The sequence below is a fragment of the Lytechinus variegatus genome, chromosome 9 (genome assembly GCF_018143015.1).
Source record: "Lytechinus variegatus isolate NC3 chromosome 9, Lvar_3.0, whole genome shotgun sequence".
Taxonomy (NCBI): domain Eukaryota; kingdom Metazoa; phylum Echinodermata; class Echinoidea; order Temnopleuroida; family Toxopneustidae; genus Lytechinus; species Lytechinus variegatus.
Window position 1 is genome coordinate 14,698,705 of NC_054748.1, and position 17,544 is coordinate 14,716,248.

Here is a 17,544-nt window from a genome sequence, read left to right on the forward strand (position 1 = left end):
GAAGTCACTTTTAGGCAATTGGTCTATGATATTATCCCTGTCTGAATGAAGTCAGTTTTAGGCAATTGGTCTATGGGAGCATCCCTGACTGAATGCAGTCACTTCAAGACAATTGGTCTATGGGAGCATCCCTGTGTGAATGCAGTCACTTTATGACAATGGGTCTATGGTATTATCCCTGTCTGAATGAAGTCATGGGTCTATGATATTATCCCTGTCTGAATGCAGTCACTTCAAGACAATGGGTCTATGGTAGTATCCCTGACTGAATGCAGTCGCTTTAAAGAAATAGGTTTGTGGTATAACCCCTGTCTGAAAAATAATAATAATATATATATTTACCCATGGAAGCCACTTCAGTTTCGAAAACTGTTCTACCAGCGGGCCCTGCTATTATTATTACCCCGGCGTTGGCTGAGCTGCTTAGGCGCTTAATCATTCAGGGAATTTCTTCCTACTAGGTACACCCATTCACCTCACCTGGGTTGAGTGCAGCACAATGAAGTCCCTTTGATGCAATGGGTCTAGGTAGTATCCCTGTCTGAATGCAGTCACTTTAAAGAAATAGTTTTGTGGTATTACCCCTGCCTGAATGAAGTCCCTTTGCAAAGGGTGTATGGTATTATTATCCCTGTCTTAATGGAGTCACTTTAAAGCAATGGGTCTATGGTATCATCCCTGTCTGAATGAAGTCACTTTAAAGCAATGGGTCTACGGTATTATCCCTGTCTGAATGCAGTCACTTTAAGACAATGGGTCTATGGTGGTATCCCTGTCTGAATGGAGTCACTTTAAAGCAATGGGTCTATGGTATCATCCCTGTCTGAATGAAGTCACTTTGAGGCAATGTGTGGTGGTATCCCGGCCTGCCTGCATAGAGGTAACCAGGAATCTTGTAGGAACAAAGTCTTGAATGCTTGGCCATTTCGTTGTCATCCGGATTTAATCTGGTGATGGGGGGGGGGGGTAAAGGGGACTCTGATTCAACTATATTGTTCTTTTTAATTTTATCGTTGATTCACTTAAACTATGGATTCTATTATTGAAACTCTGAAAAATTGTAATCTTAAATATTTTTATCGGTATGATATATTTGACTATTTATTTGTATTGATTGATTTATCTATGTGTGTTTCTACGTTTTTAGCATTCCTAGGGCCCCCTTAAATCAGTTTAGTAACTGAAGGGTTACCCTGGTAAAAGAAAACAAATAAATGAATAGCTAAGCTAAATGCCAGTGATAGTATGCAAGCATTGTATTTATGACTTGAATAAGGTATTATTTTGAGAAAAATATGCATCGGGGTGCTTGAAAAAAACTCTGGTGTTGCGCGTTTGCATTGATATTTATGTTCTTCTGTTCAACACGAATTAGAAAGAAAATTGGTTACTTGTCCTAGCAATTTGCAAAAGCGAAAACAATTACCAGTAGGTTCAATGTGAATTGTTTGTGGAGAGTTGGAATGAAGCAAGTCGCAGATTATTTCTTATTCTCCTCTCCCTCTTTTTCCTCTGTCTCTTTCTCTCTCATCTTCACTGCATTCTTTGCATGTCAGACTAGGGTCATATCACCCTACCTTGATATGTGATAGGTTCTGTAAACACAATTACTATCAATGGACCCTTTCACCTTGTGACAAGAATATAAAAGTGCTGGTCATGTTTTTAAGTTTGCATTGGCCTATATACAGAATATGGAATGTATACGTGTAGCTACAATATTATAGGTAGGTAGGTATTCTTGAATATTCTTTATTTTCATTTGCCAGCTAGGGAGAAAATGCCTACAGATTTATTTTAATAGTTGTTATGTTTTCAATTGTATAATTGTAATTGTGGATAAAATAAACAAACATCAAACATGTTTTTTAAAATCACAATGCATATTTTAAACATCACAGCAAATGAGTTCATGCCACCAAAAATGTATAGCTTCACAATTATAATGATGATGATTATCAATGAAAATGATAGTTGTACTGATGATTAACTGTAAAGATACTGAAAATTATTATCCCAATCATTCAAACACATTAAACGAGAACCTCTGTCTGTTTTTAGCCCTTTTCACCTTAATTAAGTCAGCAGAGGCCAAATGATCCATGATAATACTTCATGAGGATGATGGAGTCATAGGTCATCTAGGGGTCAAAATGTCAAATGATATGAGGTCATGTCCATCCTTTTTACAAAATTTGGCTAACTTGCTCTCATTTTTTTATATCTGCATTAGTTGTGTGTAAACTTGGTACAAATAATCACTGGGTAATGCCACACATGTGTTCTTGAGGATGATAATGTCGATGGTCATCAGGGGTCAAAATATCATATTGCTTATTTTGACCGCAAAATCAAGCAAGTTTCGTGAATCGTGAATCACCTTGTAGTTTACTTTGATCTGAAAAAACACAAATGTTCCAAACCAAATATTTGCTCAATACATTGACATCTCAATATTTATCAGTAAAATAATGACGGTGTTCTTGTGGATTCTTTAATCAAATCAAGTTAAAATCTCATCAAGTATAGCAAATCTAAATGCAAACACAGGCATAGTTGGTATAGGAGTGTTTGATTGCTTGGATGTACCACTTCTTTTGAGACCACAGATCAGTGGGTTTTACCCAGGACATAAAGGTCACCACTATCTCGGAGTGTAGGAAATAAAGATATCTGAGAAGGGTCATTATTAGATGATAATTGAGAGCTTAACTCTTTGTGCGCTGATGTTGGAATCATGCACATTCATACAATTAATTCAGCAATCGTAATAATCAGTTTTCTTCCCTACCTTCAAATTTTATAGGCTCATAAAAGGCAACAGTTCTTGGATAACATCTATATAATGATAATAAGTATCAATGGTGCAATAAGAATCTCTTGAATTATAGAAAATAACATGGAAAACAATTGTCATTATTATCCCCAAAAATTTATTCAGCATGCAAAAAGTTAATTGTGTAAACCACCTTTTCAATGGTGTCTTGTTTTGGTGAAGAGCCGAGTTCACTTCCTCTAAAAGTTGCGACCATTAGTTCTTCTAAAAATTGTTATCCACAAGAAATCATAAAAGATTGTAAGTTGTGTGTTTTTGTATACGTTATCGGAAAAAAAGTGGGGGCAGGGCTGAAGCCCACGCAGCTTCAAGTTAGTCCCTGTGGTTCCACTGCCCCTGCGTTTGAAACCTTTTGGTTAAAAAGTTATTAAAAGCTTCTCAATCTCAAGTACATTGATATGTTGCCAAAGTGCAGATCTGGTCCATCACTGATCATGGAACAAGCGACAATCCCTATCACTCATTGCTTCATACAGCAGGTCTAGAATAAAGTCTGTAGAGTATTGATGGGCAAACCTTATATGGCTATTGGAATTCTAATTGGGAAGTGTAGTATACATAGGGAGATGTACTGGCTGAGTGTGGCAGCCTGTGCTACTGTGTGTGCATGAACTCACTGGCTCATGTGGCGGTAGTCTGTGGGTGCATAAACCGGGAGATGGCTATCATTACAGTATGAATGTTAGGATGTTATATTGTAGGATTAGCCCTTAAAGGTCAAGTCCACCCCAGTAAAATGTTTTGAAACTTTTGTTTAGAAAATGTCTTGCTTCATTTCACATAAGATTTATATATGCAGACCTGTCTGGGTCGGCATGTGAACCAAGGAAGTGATGATGTCATCCACTCACATTTTCTTTTCCATTTATGACATGAAATTTTAAATATTTTAAATTTTCCTTTCTTACAGTGGGAAAGAACTCTTTATTCTTCTCTGAACGAGTTGAATTGCCATAACTGTATTCTATAGTGTGAAATGAAGAAGTATTAAATAAATATTGAGTGTGTGACATCATCATCTCTCTGATTTGCATATTACTTTGGCATTTTTTATGGGTTTTGATTGCACAGAACAGTCTACTGTTAGGCTAGTTTTACTTTCAGAGTTGCCGAGTTCAAAGATAGGTTGTGATACGTGAATGACAGAGATTTGAGGGGATTGAGCAAGAGTCTCGAATGTTGGAGTCTCACGAATAATGCTTGAGAATTGTCATGCCTGCATATGATAGACAAATGAAAGCAGACATGACCTTTAAAAATATATCAAACTGATAAATGATAATTTCTCTTTTTTGCATATTATAAAAATGGCTCTGGCATTTTAAAATGGTGTAGAAGGTTTCACGGTACACCATGGTAAAATGGTGTAGAAGGTTTCACGGTACACCATGGTAAAATGGTGTAGAAGGTTTCACGGTACACCATGGTAAAATGGTGTAGAAGGTTTCACGGTACACCATGGTAAAATGGTGTAGAAGGTTTCACGGTACACCATGGTAAAATGGTGTAGAAGGTTTCACGGTACACCATGGTAAAATGGTGTAGAAGGTTTCACGGTACACCATGGTAAAATGGTGTAGAAGGTTTCACGGTACACCATGGTGAAATGGTGTAGGTTTTACGGTACATCATGTATCTTTCTTGGACAAGTGTTGGTCCTGAAAAGGACTACCCAAACTCGATGTTTCAATAAGTGTGTTCTTGTCGTCTTCAGGAGAATGTTGCAAACTTTGCTCATTCTCCTGAAGACGACGAGAACACAGTTGTCGAAACGTTGAGTTTGGGTGGTCCTTTTCAGGACCAACACTTGCCCAAGATAGATACATGGTGTACTGTAAAACCTACATATTATTCTTCTTCGCCATGGAAACCTTCAGAAGTTACATCTTAGAAATGGCTCTTGTGAATTATCTTATGTGTGCACTGTTTGTATGTTGTCGTTTTTTGGGGGAGGAATAAAGTCTTTTTCGTGTATTTCTTTATTTGGGGAGACCAGTAAGTTTTAGGTTCAGACCAGTAAAAAATGAAAAGCAGGGTGCCTACACTGGTCCAACAAGAACAGGCTAGACCATTAGTAAAAAGTGTTAGTGTGGAGCCCTAAGGTATGATGTGAAGTTTGTTTTCATTATTTCCAACTGGTTTTTATTCTGTTTAATAAGACCCATTCTTACTATTTTGAATGCTCACTGTGTAAGAATTATATAAAAATTACAGAATTAAATAGTCATCATATTTATGTAGAGGTATATTCATGTAGAGTTTTAGTAGGATCAGATTTAATCTGCTTTTCTTTAACTTCTTGTAGAGCGGCAGAGGAGGCGGAGACTAATGGGCCAACAGAAGAAACAGACGAAGAGAGAGCGCGGCGAGAGAGGAGAGAAAAGAGGGCCAGGGAGCGAGCAGAGAGAGAAGCAGCCGATGCAGCAGAAGAGGTAAGCTAGCGAATTGTTTTAACCCTTAAACTTCCCGAGTTTGAATAATCCTGAGTTTGAATAATCCCGGAGATAAAGCCCGGCCCACACTAGATGATTCTTGCAATATTCAGAGAATCAGAGTCTTCATTGGCTGTGACTTGAAGCTGATTTGGACTTTACTCCAACCACAAATCTTGTAGCAAAACAGAATTCCAATTTAAGTATTCCTAGCATTATTGAACTTCAATTTCGCTTCTTGGAACTTTCACAGTTCACACAAAATGTGATTTGTTCAAACTGCATCGTATCGGATTGTGTAGTGTGCGCTGGGCTTAACAATTAATATCCTGGTTAGTGGAATGTATCTATTTTGTGCCATATGTGTATTTCTGTGCATGTGATCAAGGGATATTGTTTTAACAAAGTTTGAAGTGGGTGTGGGTGTAAAAGAATCAGAGTACGGTTGAGGGGCAGGACTGTTGTTTGGTTGTAAGTATTGCTGATTGAACTGCTTCCTCAGATTTCACCCAGTGCTCATTATACTACATTTAGGCACATGCATTGGTCTTGAAGTAAAGACGTGTAAGAGACATGGGTATTGTCTTGCCATAGTCAATTTGGAATCTTGCAGAGCAAACTTCTTTTCTAAATTTTGTTCCCAACTCTCTTGAAACTACTTTTTTTTTTAGTAATAAATGGCAAGGCACAAATATTTTTTAATATACCAGATACTTTGTTTACAAAGCCTGTTGTGGCAATAATTCTTGTAGAGCAATCTAGTTCCCCAATGGTCATTTCATAGGCTGGAACCCATCTTACTCTCTCCAAAGGGTCTCTGCCAATCATTGGAAGGTGTTTAGGAAGAAACAAAATATGAAAGATATCCTTTAATAAAAAAAAAATTACAAAAGACATTCAAAAAATATAACTTAAAACAGAAAAACATAAACAAAAATGGTTCAGTTTTGGTATTCATAGCTGAATGTGTAGTATTTCCAGCTTGGTTTTTATTACTCTTGGGACAGTAATTATCAGATCTGGGCCCCGTTGCATAAAAGTTAATATTATGGTAACTCTGCCATCGATGATAACTAACTACCACGGTAACATGACCCAACAGTCAATCAAAATCAAGTATTTTATGAAAGATACCATTGGATGGCAAAGTTACTATAATAGTAACTTTTATGCAATGGGAACAAGGAGTCAAATGCATAAGACATCAACTTCAAATGAGTATATTTTATGCACATAAGGGAAATGAAATTCCTGGGGAGCATTACAAAAAAAAAATTTCAGTGATTTTCACCTAATTTGCTCACAGTCAATCGGATGTAAGCTCTTTCAGTAGCTTATAACATTCGTTCAGTGATTTAGTTGACAAAACTCCTTGTGAAACACTCCCTTGAAGCAAAGTATTGTTCCTGTCTCTCATCTGTTGTTCATTAGTAACCTCATCGCTTAGATACCAATCGCTGACTTTCATCACAGCAATTGAACATGATCTTTGATCTAGGTTGGTTATACAGACTAGATAGCAATTGCATCAGGATTTGTTTCCATATGGTAAATTGCCACTTGGTCTACCCCCATTTTGTCCATTTTCCGTTTAAATCTAAGTTGGTTTTATAGAATGTATTGCATCAGGAACAAGCCCAGACATAGACACTACAAGGAAAAGACAACACTTTGGTGATATTTTGAAATGCTCAATTTCGTTCATGGGGAAGGACATCCAATAGCATTGAGTAAGCAAATTGTTGCACATCGGCACATGGTTCTGTGTAAACCGTAAAGGGAAAATGCGAGAGGGGGCTTGGGGAAAGGGCACAAGGACAGCACATGGTGGTCATTCCACCTCTCCTTTCCCAGAAACTTCTCGGCTATATACATCTCTAATTTGATTAAGAGATTTTGAAGAAAAAGACAATCTTTAAAAGTCCAAATCGCCTCCTCTTCCACCTCTCTACCATTTCCCTTGTATGTTTTGTTCACAACCAAAATGGCAATAGGCGAATGTGGACCTACCCAACACTGTTGGGTGCACTTCCCAAGAGTTTCATTTCAGGCGAGCTATTGAGTATCGAGTCTTCCACTTGCAGAATCTTTGGTCCAGATGGTCTACCCCTATTTTGTTTACTTTCTGATTGGTCTCACCCCACTTGGTATAATATACAACCCATTCATGTAGTAACCATGGTATTTAGTCAATCACCACTGAGCCAAGTTGTTGTTTTGTCTAATATCCAGTTAGGCTGTACCCAAAAACATTAATAAAATTGAAAATCTGCGCAAGTACAATTCTTGGAATGTTAAGACTTGGCGGGGAAGTTTGATATTGAAAATTCATATTTCTGGCTTCCACCCAATGAATAAGAATTTGTATGTATGCTTGTACTCTTCCATTGTACAATTCATCTCTGCAAGGAGTTGTATTTACATGTATATACTATTTGAAAGTAGTGTTCCTTGGAAGCAGCATTTTTACTGATGAGTGGTGGTCACTCAGAAGTCATCCGTGCTAGTTGGGCCAACCACTATGACAGCTATAGCACTGTACATCACTAACAGAAATTATATCGCAGCATTCCCCAGCAAAATGAAGGGGAAAATTGTGTTGAGGGGACTGGGAGTTGGAAACTTATGGAAGTGAGATTGTACAATTTTAGTGCCCCTATAAGCTCACATGAGTTTATTGTTATTTATTTGGCATTTCAAACAACAAATACCTTAGAATGATGACATTACAAAGGACTCCCCCTCTGCAGTCCTGGAGTTGCCTGGAAAAAAAAATTCCTGTAACCCTCAATTCATTCCTTCCTCTTAACTTATGAAGTTACATTCTGATAGGGATGAAATAAAAAAAATTATCATCAAGTTACAATCAATGTAATTGTTAGTATGTCACAGAATTTTGCAGCAATTTGTTTTTAATTGTTATTTTAGTACATTGATTTGCTATATTTTTCATAGATTAGAAAGTACATATTGATTACAATGTGAGAAGACCCGCTGCCATATACCCCCCCCCCCCCATGTTAGTTGCAATGTTGACTTAGTCCCTGATTGACTCCATCAACATGGTCAGTTGTAATGTAATTTAGGTATGGTGATAGGAAGCTGGACACCAGTTAACCCCTAGATCTCCCCAGGACAGCTGCTCTTCCATTTGAGTGAGACATTGAAAGTTCACTGGAATAGGTTCCGCAGGGATGTGCAGGGATAGAGAATCGGGAAGATTAATGAGCGATAGTTACAGCAAGGGGCAGAGATAATTAGACACGCTGCATCCAAGTTAGCCCACTAGCGCTGGGTGAATTAATTGCTGCGCTACACATATACGATCTTTCAATCAGCGACGTGTTGGAGATAGCATACACAGGCCTGGGCCGCGTTTTACAAAGAGTTACAATCGATCCGATCAATTGCAACTATGGACGGCCAGCAACGTTAACATAATATGCATGTTTGTTCAAAATATTTTCTAGCTTTGATGTATATTCATGCATTCATTGTTTTATTGAAAATTCACTGCGTTTCTGCATACAAAGGACATTGTGTACATTTTTCGTAGAAAAAATTATGACACTGATGGATTTCCATAGAGTGACAATTGATTGATCATATCAATCATAACTCTTTGTATGACGGCTCTGTGAACTTCATACACTACTGTACCTTACAGTGATCAGGGCCCTGTTTTTGTCTCACCTGCATAGCAGAGTGAGACTATAGCCGCCGCTTTTCCGACGGCGGCAGCGTCAACGTCAAATCTTAACCTGAGGTTAAGTTTTTGAAATGAAACTTAGAAAGTATATGGACCTAGTTCATGAAACTTGGCCATAAGGTTTATCAAGTATTACTGAACATCCTATCAGTCATGTCACATCATGTCACATGACCAAGGTCAAAGGTCATTAAGGGTCAATGAACTTAGACCATGTTTGGGGAATCAACATCAAAATCTTAACCTGAGGTTAAGTTTTGGAAATGTCATCATAACTTAGGAAATATATGGACCGAGTTCATTAAACTTGTTCATAAGGTTATTCAAGTATCACCAAACATCCTGCATGAGTCTCATGTCACATGACCAAGGTCAAAGGTCATTTGGGGTCAATGAACTTTGGCCGATTTGGGGGTATCTATTGAATTACAATCAAAACTTTAAAAGTATGTTGGTCTAGTTCATAAAACTTGGACATAAGAGTAATCAAGTATCACTGAACATCCTGTGCGCATTTTAGGTCACATGACCAAGGTCAAAGGTCAATGAACTTTGGCCATAATGGGGGGATCTGTTGAATTACCATCATAACTTTGCAAGTTTATTGATCTGACTTTTGAAGCTTGGACATAAGAGTAATCAAGTATCACTGAATATTCTGTGCAAGTTTCAGGTCACATTATCAAGGTCAAAGGTCATCTAGGGTCAATAAACTTTGGCCGAATTGGGGGCATTTGTTAAATTACCATCATAACTCTGAAAGTATGTTGGTCTAGTTCATAAAACGTGGAAATAAGAGTAACCAAGTATCACTGAACATCTTGTACAAGTTACAGTAGTTTTCAAAATCGGCACTGCTGCTATGTTGAATCGCGTGATGCAGGTGAGACGGCCAGAGGCATTCCACTTGTATGAAACTAAGCGATCGATTGTAGGCCTGATTTTTATGATCTGTTTCTGTTGATTATTGGGTATGATCAATCATAAAAATCAACCCACTGTCAATAATTAAGCTTCATATTACAGGGCCAAGGGGACTCTTCCATAGGCCTACTGTTACTAAAGTTACATGCATGATGTAACTCTTGTAATAGTACATCAATGTAACTTTTGCCTAGAAGTAAACAATGTACGCCTGAGTTTCATAATCATCTTGTTGATTATTGTGTATGATCAATCATGAAAATTGGCCCACTATCAATAATTAAGCTTCATGTTACTGGGCGAAGGGGACCGTTTCATACTTATACTAAAATTACATCCGTGATGTAACTTTTGTTAACCATGCATAAACACTAGAAACTATTTTGTGCAATGATAATAATGAAAATTCTAAATAATTCTGATTTACCCAGGGTAGCCAACTCAGCTCTTGGTAGCTTCTCCCAGTATTTCCCCTCTACATTATATATGATACATTGAGTATCTGACAAGTAGGAATAACTTGGTGGGGCATCGAACTCATGACCTCCCCATTCACAAGTTGGCCACTCTACCACTAGGCCAACTTGTCTGGCAGAATAATTACATGGCTTGCTTTCCATAGTTATAACTGACTGGATAAATCACAACTATTTGTGAAACTATACAGACAGAGTTACAGAGTGCACATTCTCCACAGAGAACATTTAAGTCTCATAATCATAAATAAATTTCTGTTGATATGATTATGAGTGACAACCTTTCATGCAATGAATGAACTAGGATTATATTTCTAGAAATAGCTTTAGCTCTGCAATATTAAGAAATTACTGAATGAATATTTGAAATAATCTATGAAATAGTCATTGAACATCTGGAAGTTTGATTTCCTACAACTGATGCAGAGGAGTTGATAATCCATGTAACGGTTCGCCACATCTCAAACATTTCACACCTCGTCGAAAGCACTCAAGACTGAAACATTTGTCAGTCAACTGCTGATGTGCTAGCTCACAGTAAATTGATGGTTAAAACCGATGACCTTTAAACATTGGACGTTAACTCTCTTACTGCCGGCAGTATTTTTAGCCATCAGCAGAGCATTGTCTTACCAATAGAGGCTTATGAAATCTTTTAAACACACATTAAATATATATTGGTTAATATTTTTGAATGGCCGAATATTGAACAGGTATAAAAATACTGCCCTGAAATGATGCAGTATCCAATTGAGGTGGATCTGCCACAGTTCTAGAATGAATTTGGTAGAGATACATGAAATAATTACTAAAGAACTGATCGGCTGAAGACCCATCGATTCCCGGGCAGTCTCCCACAGGCCACTAGCCCATTTTTAAGTAATCGCCCGGCCGATCTTGAATTCACCGCAAGATCATCGGCTAGTGTATGCACGGCCAGTGGCCGATGACCACTCGACAGCCTTTTATCCAACGGGTTCAATTTCTGACCTAAATCATTGGGCAGTGACTGCTCAATCATGTCAGGGACCACCAGGGTACCAGGCATGTTTAGGGTTGCGAGTGAAAAGTGAGCAGGCATCGCCAGAATTTAAACTTTGCACTTAATCTCGAGCGGCAACCGAGCAATGCCCCAAAAACCAGTGGTTTTGCAAAATAGGCTCAAAACCTGCTGCCTGGTCGCAGAGCAAGCTAATTCGGGAAGTTGTTGCTTCAGCCTTTGCTCAACACCAAGTGGAGCTTGATGACCATTGGTGTTCTGTTTGATATTCACCATTTAATGTTATAATAAAACCTGGGATGTTTTTTCAACAGCGCTTGAGGCGTTTTGAGCATTTTAGCCAATTATAAGCTATTTTGTATTTATTATTTTCAGCTCAATTTCAGCTTGCTTGAGCTTTCTGTGATGAAAGTGTTGGAGGACTTGCGATTCCATTACTGCTCTTCATCTTTTGGCTCTTTACTTTGCGATCATAATTCACACCCCTGTTTACATTATACTACATATAGCTTCCTGTTTGTTGAAGAGAGACTGTTCATGATATAGAGGCAAATACAGGGTAGACCTATCATAAGGGGATAGGATGAGGGTGGGGTGGGGCAAAACATGTTTCTTTTAAAATCCTCAAAATGTATCCTGCCCCATTGGGAGAGGGGTAGAGAGGAACTCCCACCAGGAAATGGTGGGTCACTTTTTGTTTTAAGGATCCTCAGTATACATGTTAAGCTAGAAAATGGAGGAGGGGGGGGTTACATGCCCCTGCCAAGCTCTCCTCTCCCCGGAGTCGCGCCTGCTTGACATATAACTAAATGATACATGATCGGTGTACCTCGGGTCAGACAAATACATCTGACATGTCGAGGAATGGCTGGCCCATTGATGAGAGCATATTATGTTGGCAATCGCAAGCCTTGAGTATTTTCCTCAGGGATGCAATGTACTGCAGGGATTGAGATTTAACCACATAGGCTAACATTGCAATGACCTTTTTTTTTAATTCCTGAACTTTTGATTATTTTTTAATTCATTTATGGGGACTTTTTCACAATATGTAACTGAAAATTTCTTTAGATTATTGGCAATGCAGTTTCAAATTGCAAGACGAGTAGTTTTGGCGTAATATTTGGAAGGTACGTGTCCCTGATCAAGTCTGACCCTTCAATGTTTTACTAATTCGTTCATGAACAAAATGATTCAGGGCTTCAATCATTAACAGTATGAACACACGTGTGTAAAAAATCTTTTTCTTGTTTCTTTGTCATTAAAACTAAATCGGAGAAGATTTTACAAAGGCCTACCTAAAACACAATTTAGCAAATTTTGTGTACTTGCACATATATGTACATGTATTTTTAAGATAATAATAGTAATATAAGTTATATGAAGCACATGATTAATCCAAAACTGAGTGTGTATTGTATTGTACAAGAGCTCCTGATAATGAATGGAATATATTAGCTTCAAGACATGATTAAACCTAGGTTCTCTTTCATAAATAATTCTATAACAGGTTTACTATCAGCCAATCAAATCAAATGATTTCATCAGCTTTTAAAGTGATTGGTTAACATTGGTTTGACTTTTAAAAAATATGAGCTAGAAGGTCACACTTGTCACCTGTGTCTGTGATATGTGTTACAAAAATGAAGCCCAGAAAAAATTGTGTTCGAAAATAATTATTTAGTGCTTCAAAAATTGAAATATAAAGTGACCGGAAACACCATCTTAATTTCATCCCATACACTTTTGTGTACTATTTAGGTGTTTATAAGACGCCTATTTACAAAATCGGGGTTTGCCTTGTAGTTTTAGCTTTTCATCCTCAATAATGGTTGTTTTCAGGGTTTATTAGTTCTAATACATGCACTTGTACACAGTTTCATCTTGGTTTGAGAATTTTTTAAATCGGCTGCTCACAAAGTTAAACAATACCTTTAACTGTTATTACAAATTTGTTATTTTAATAAGTTTCATGAAACGGACCCCTGGACTTGAAGTTCCCCGAATTCAGAGTGTGAACACACACGTGTCAATTTTTTTTCCTTTGCTATCAAAACTCAAGCTATAATTTGTCCAAGATGTGGGGCTTGCTATCACTATCCATCAGTTTCCTCAGCCCTTGTACTTGAAGAATGTCAGCTATGTCTGTCATTCAGTCTTGGACAGTGCGTATCTATTTGTGGTTTCTCGTGCTCTCTGCTATCCTCAGCATTTGTTTATATTCTTTCTCTCCGGACTATGGCTGAGAGTACATGTGCTCAGGGTGGAGTCGGGATTTCGGGGGGGGGGGGCATTTTAAGTTCAGAAACGTTTGATTAACCGATATAAAGGGGGAGGGAAGGGTCTTCACTTGCATATGCCAACTTTTCCATAGAAATATCTTTTAGGCTCAAGGGAGAGAGGGAGAATTGTGCCTATCCCTGTTATCCACCACTGAAGGTAGTTAAAAAGGAAGATGGCTGTCCATATAGAGATACAGTCTTGTTTTCTTTGGGGGTTATCTGAAATTCAGTCCTTTGCTAAAAACAGTAAAAAAATGCCAGGCTTAATTTATGGTACCGGTACCTCATTTATCCACCAATAGGCATACGGAACTATATCTTGGATTGAGATTAATCAGTTTTAATTCCTTGAAGGTGAAGTTCCCCCAGACGATTATTATTTTAATAATAAAATATAGAAAATTATTTGTGAAGGCCTGTAAAATAATAATAGATTATCAATCCTTAAATTCCAGTTTTTTGGTTATTTTTGTATTTTTACACAGACGAGCAGCTCCTCTTTATGTTGTGATATAAATACCCCAAAATGCCATCATCCTAGCCCACCCCCCCCCCAAAAAAAAAAAATAGTACAGGTGGTTTCAACTATGAGGGGAATATATCATCAAACCTCATTGCATCCCCCCCATGATCCTAACGGGTGTTCCTCAAAAATTTCATTCTCCTTTTAGCTTTTGCATCAATACTTGTCTTTTAAAGCTTTGTTGAATGTTGAATGATTTATGAATGCTAATGGAGTATCTACAATTCCAATCTCGAGTGTAATCACTGTTGAATATATTTTCAGCCATTCATTTTCTATTAAGATTTGATATTGATAGTTGATCTCTCAACATTCAAAAAGATGGTCTTGTTCACAGCTTTGGTAAACAATAGACCATATGAATTTTTAGAGTATTATATAATTTCCCACAAATTTTCTTGCAAAAGTGCAGTGACTGTTACATACTTTTTTCCCAATGATTCTTTGTGAAGGTTTGACATTTTATTTTTGGTCATTCATTGCCCTCCCTTCGAAATGTTTATCCCTTTGGGTGCTTTTCTTACAAAGTGTTTGCATGTATGCCCCACAAGTATTTATTAGAAAACTTAAAAGAAGGCTAATATCCTAAACTCGTCAGTGCATTCAATTTTCATGTAAATTGGTGACATACTAAAATATAAACATATATTTTGGACACCATATGTGTTTGAGGACATACTCATTCATGTATGTAGGCCCAACAATTAAGTTTAAGTGGGGGGGGGGGTAGGGATTTACAACACTAAAATACATGGGACAGATACATGTAATACGTTCATATCTACCCGAGAGATAAGGCAGAGTGCAGGAAACCAAACTTTATGTTTGCATGGCCATGGCTAGCAATGATAATACACAGTGACATGGGCAGATGGAATAGACATATAGTACTTTACTATCACATGCTCCCCCAGTCTATATCCACCTAGCCAATGACCAGTAAAACATTTACATGCTGGACTACTATTCATGAGTACATAGTACTTTACTATTAAATGCTCAACTCCAGTCTATATCCACCTAGCAAATGACCAGTAAAACATTTACATGCTGGACTATTTATGAGTACACTGTATGTAGTACTTATCTAATGCTCACCCCAGCCTATATCCACCTAGCCAAGTCAAGTCTTGTGTCATCACCATATGCAATTCAAATTTATATGCTCTGATTTGGGACTTATTCCATTAAGAAATTATTATTACTGCCTTGATTTTGATATGCTCATTTGCCAAATAATGTGATTTGTTTTATGACTGTTATGTAAGCCCACAGATCCTATCAGGACTTGGTCATGATAGGGCCGTCTGCGCCAGCCCGAGTTTTCAAATCAGCGCGCTATTTCTGATCTGGCAAATTATCCCAATCTGAACAATCTTGAGATTATTTGTAGTGGAGATGCAATCATCTCTCTAGTTCACAGGATTAATCTAGAGATTGTAATCCTAAGTCAACTTAGGGTTATTTTCAAAATAGCGAGATATTGTAGGAGTTATCCCGTTAATTCGCAGGGGTGCAGACACCCTAAGAATTATTTTTTCACGGTGTCAGACCACAATGCATCGATGCCTCGCTCGAGCAGGAATCGCTCTTCCTGCGATGATGGAGACAGGGCTTCTTGAATCTCGAGATTAATCGCGAAGAGGACCGATCGGGCTAAAATCTCGAGATTGAGCAAACTCGGGCTGGTGCAGCACCGCTTATTGTGGTGGAACAATCTGACAGTTTCAGGGGTTTTTAGCTAATGTGATATCCACTTGTCTTTTTGAGCAGATCAGTGGGATAACATACTTACGAGTGGAATGCGTTGAGTGTGGGAGTGTCACATAAGTAAAAAAAAAACCAACACTGCTTCAATTGGTTATATTTAATCTACCAAACATTTGGTTTACATTCCTCTCTGTCACACTATAGTATAATTACTGCAACCATTTTGATCGAAAGTGGTTGCTTTCTTGTACATGAACAAGTAAGTGCAAAAATATTTCCAAAGGGGCATTCCTGTGAAAGGGAAAGATGTCATGAAAAACGTCTAAGTTTACAATAGAAATGATTTCTCCTATGAAAAGATCTAGTTTGGTCCGATATGAAGTTAGGGTATGTTTAAGTTTAATTGTGTAATGCCCAAGTAATTGTTTTGAAACATTAATTAATAATTGTTAGGTTCAAGGTTATATCCTAATAACACTGATCTAGAATATTTATTATAAAAATAGCAAAAAAAGTCAAGACATTGTTTATAGGAAGTGTACATGGAAATTTGGTGTAAACGTTTTCATATAATACCATATACTTGATATTGGTTGTATATGTCACCCAGGATGTTTGTGGTTACAAGTCTTTACCTGGTCAACCAACACTACCTTTAACTACATTTGATCAGCGTTGATCATGTTCGTGTCATTACACTCTTCCTTACTTATCAATCAAACAATGGTTGAATGAAGTTTTACAAGATTTAAAAAATTGTGATCAATGAGTTAGTACTCTGCAAATTCTCGTTTCACTTGGTACATTCCATTTACAGGGGTGTGTAAGATTTAAAGCGATTTTTATACGTGTTCTGTGGGGTTTTTTTTTGGTGGGCCTGAATTCAAACTGTACAAACATATAGGTTTACAATTCAAGTATTTGTAACTCTTTTGTTATTTATGTTCAGTCCCAGTCCTGTGTTTATGATAAATTTGATCTACAAAATATTTTTTGTTTCAGTTTTTTTGGGGGGTATTTTTTGTTGTACTGTGAAGTAACATGACATTCTGAATTGATTTTCAGGGATTAATTCCTCACGAATGGTTAAACTAACGCATGGTTTTCACCATTTTTAACATATTTCATGGAATGATTTGTGTCTTCACCATTGATGTGCCGTTGTTTTTATTTTCTTTTTCTCATGTGATTTTCTTTCCCTGCATGTGTGTTTGTAGTCATCATACATATCCCGTCGCCGTCGACAACGGGAGGAGAACAACAATGAATCGTTGACGCCAAAAAAGATTGAGGTATTTGTATTAACAAGCAGACCCAAAGTCGAATCTCAATTTTCAAATCATTATAATTCAATATCAGGCAAATAGATCAATACAATACTAATCAAGTCTTTATGTGCGATGATTCACGTATCATCTGTAGACTAATATCGTCTTTCGTACATGCGCATGTTCAAATGTGTTCATTTTCTGATATTTCCATAATAAGTATAATTTCTTAATTTGTAATTATATCTGTTTAATTCCTATATTTTTATCTCCATTCTTAAACTACTCTTTTGAGTTTTGACACTTAAATTTTATTCGTTGATTTCTGTTTCTGCATGAAAGAGTTGTAACACTGATGTTTTCAAAGTAATAAAAGTAAAACTT

At 37.3% G+C, this 17,544-nt stretch overlaps 1 protein-coding gene across 9 annotated transcripts in view; it reads left to right on the plus strand.

The window, feature by feature from the left end:
* The window catches only part of LOC121421054 (troponin I-like), a 75,647-nt gene that overhangs the window by 27,707 nt on the left and 30,396 nt on the right, over nt 1-17,544 (plus strand). For 8 of the 9 annotated variants that reach the window (XM_041615663.1, XM_041615656.1, XM_041615658.1 and 5 more), the window contains 2 exons: nt 5,142-5,268; nt 17,110-17,184. In XM_041615663.1, coding sequence (XP_041471597.1) covers nt 5,142-5,268; nt 17,110-17,184 — 202 coding nt within the window. The remainder of the gene's footprint in view (nt 1-5,141; nt 5,269-17,109; nt 17,185-17,544) is intronic. The other variant, XM_041615662.1, reaches the window with a different exon arrangement.